Below are 2936 nucleotides of genomic sequence, written 5' to 3'. Positions count from 1 at the left end.
AATATCTTATTCTCAGCAAGCATGAACGTTATTTTGTCATGACTCTGCCTTTCTCTTCACGCTTTTTGCTCACAATAAATTGCTCTTCAGTAGAACTTCAGTGCAAGAAGTCTGTTTGACATGCGCGTCAGCTACGAGAAGAAACTGGCGAGATGCGTCATACACCCGTGACGCCACCTCAGAGCAACCAAAAGGCATGTGATCGATGCGCAGTTCAACATACCTGTATAATCCGGGCACCATTAATTCTGCAACCGTAAGCGCAGTGCACAAACCATGACAGGCTACCAGTCACAGTTGTTTCGGTGCAGAGCCGCTGCATTCTCCTAAAGTCGGCTGGTGTTTACCTGTAAGCGGCTGCTTGGGCGAAAGAGGTCTGCGGTGTAACGAAAGATGCCGTAGTGAAAGGTTCCGGAAATTTTGACCACCTGCGGTTCCTTAACGTGCACTGACATCGCACAGTACATGGGCCTCTAGAATTCTGCCTCCACCGAAATTCAACTACCACGGCCGGGACCGAACCCGCGTCTTTCGGGTCATCAGCCGAGCAACACAATCCCTTAGCCACCATGGCGGCGTAAGAAGTGACTGAAAACAATGTTCGGGAAGAGACGAAGAACTTAGTTGAAGTCCTATAAACACACGGGATCTCGCACAACAGGTGTCGTGAAACATCAGAGCAAAGTCGTACATTTCTGCCCCAAAAAAACTGAGCAGGCTAGCAGCAGACACCACCAAATTAGGAGAGCATGCGACGGGTGCCACCGCCCCGATTGCGTACAGCGCAAAGTTAGCGTAGTGCATCGAAAACCGTTGAAGTGTTACATTCATTTGCATGCGACAAACGGGAATGAGCGTGAACGAACGCCTTGAGGAAATTTTAAAATCAGTGGAAAACTCACAAACTGAAATTCATTAAGTTCACTAGGGTTAATACTGGGCAGTTCTGTTACATCCCCACAATCATCAAATTTTGCGGGAGTTGGTACAAACCATCCATATTTACAAATAACCAGATATGACTGTGCGCAACGCTTCTCTAGGGCTGACTGCGCGCTAGATTAGTCTCATATCAAGCGAAAGCCTGTATCAAATCGGGCGTGCTTCTTTTGAGGTGCTTTCATACGATGTTTCTTTTCAAGGTTAAGACGCATGCGTGGACTCCCACAGAATAGCATTTCAGTATGAAGTTTGCTATTAAAAACGGCAGTTCGCGGTTGCCTGCGAGTACGTTAGCTACTTTCGGACCGAGACACGCTTCAGATTTACGCTGAGTAGTCACGTGCTTTAAGCCAAAAAAATATACCTGAACCGCTTTTAACGGTGAATATTTGCTTCCTCGAAATGTGGACGTTGAAACTGCAAGGTGTTCCGAGAACTGTCAACCACACGGCTGTCGCTATTAATGGCAAGATATACTCTTTCGACATCAGCAGCCCGGAAGTGAACTTCGTCGACGTGCACATTTTCTGCCCTGCGCGTTACCGCTGGCATCTTGTGAGGACGCATCCGCAACCCCGCGATAGGCCGGTTCTGTTTTTTGACATTCATGTTGTAGCCTACGGCGACTGTGCGTACGTGTGCGGTTTTTGGGGACAGGCCCAGCGACATGCCTCGCACGGCAACGTGTACCGCTTCGATACCTGCACAATGGCGTGGTGCCGTCCTCAGGTGTGCGGTGATGAGCCGAACTATCTCTGCCGCGCCGCGTGCGTGGTGCGGAATCATATGTACATCGTCGGCAGCCTACAGGTAGGTACGTTGCACTTCCTTGACCTGGACACCTACATGTGGCATCGAGTGCACACAACTGGAGACGTTCCACCGTGCCCGCCTTATAATTCGTGCTGTGCCATTGGTAGCCGGATGTATGTTTATGGAAGCACGCCTGTGAGCAATCCTGTGCATTACCTGGACACTGTGAACTTGACCTGGGTGCGCCCGCACGTAGAAGGCGTAGCCCCAACGGTGCTCCTCAGTCATAGCGTCTTCGCGTACAACGGAGAGATGTACATCTTTGGGGGTTACAACACAGAGCAGCACACACTCGTTAAAGACCTGCACAAGTACGACCCAGGGAGGTCTCGCTGGACGCAAGTCAGGCCAAGGCGGTCGGGCCCTTGTGCCAGATTGCTCCAGGCCTGCTGTGTGATTGGAGACCGGGCGTTTCTGTTTCGTGGCCTTACAACGACGAGCATCAGAGAAGGTCACTCGCCTCCACGAAATCGGCAGCCCGTCCCGCCCTACCACTTCGCCCAAGTGCCAGTGAATGATCTGCACGCGCTAGACTTTGCACCCACATTGGAGACGTTGTGTCTTGCGGCGGTCATAGATGCCCGTTTGGAGATCGGCGTCGTGGCGCCGACCGTAATGGAGACGTATAATGCCATGACAGGTGAAGGCAACAGATGAACCCTGTCGGACTCTACGAGCAGACATTGCAACTGTGTTTGACAAACCCTATTATAGGGTGCCTCGGTAAGATGGATATCATGTGGGAATAAAACTTCTGTTTACCTGTCTAGCCAAGAAATGGCCTATTTTAGTTCTTTATTGAGCAAGCTTGTTGCTCTTTTATGTGCTTAGCGGACGTTATTAATTCGAGAACAGCCGCCGCGGTGGCTCAGCGGTTATGGTGCTCGGCTGCTGACCCGAAAGACGCGGGTTCGATCCCAGCCGCGGCGGCTAGAATTTCTTTGGAGGAGGAATTCTAGAGGCCCGTGTACTGTGCGATGTCAGTGCACGTTAAAGAACCCCAAGTGGTCGAATTTTCTGGAGCCCTCCACTACGGCGTCTCTCATAGCCTTAGTCGCTTTGGGACGTTAAACCCCATAAACCAAACCAATCCTAATTCGAGAACATTATATGGCTCTGTTGCGTCAGCAAAATGTGTCCGTAATTTCATCCGCACTTTTAGATCGTTCTCTTACGATAAA

The 2936-nt window shown here is 50.5% G+C and overlaps 1 protein-coding gene across 1 annotated transcript; it reads left to right on the top strand.

The window, feature by feature from the left end:
- Positions 1–1344: 1344 nt before the first annotated feature.
- LOC149335495 (kelch domain-containing protein 3-like) lies at positions 1345–2412 on the top strand. Its single transcript, XM_089553938.1, has one exon. It carries the CDS (start codon positions 1345–1347, stop codon positions 2410–2412), a length of 1068 nt encoding a protein of 355 aa, XP_089410064.1.
- The last annotated feature ends 524 nt before the right edge of the window (positions 2413–2936 follow it).

Source organism: Amblyomma mixtum, chromosome 7, assembly GCF_055824585.1.
Source record: "Amblyomma mixtum isolate Tamu chromosome 7, ASM5582458v1, whole genome shotgun sequence".
NCBI lineage: Eukaryota > Metazoa > Arthropoda > Arachnida > Ixodida > Ixodidae > Amblyomma > Amblyomma mixtum.
Note: the sequence above shows the minus strand (reverse complement) of the source record. Positions and strands in the feature narration are given on the sequence as shown.

Bases quoted from the DNA above. Each gene is read 5' to 3' on its own strand.
- LOC149335495 (XM_089553938.1), top strand. From the start codon at position 1,345: ATGTGGACGTTGAAACTGCAAGGTGTTCCGAGAACTGTCAACCACACG.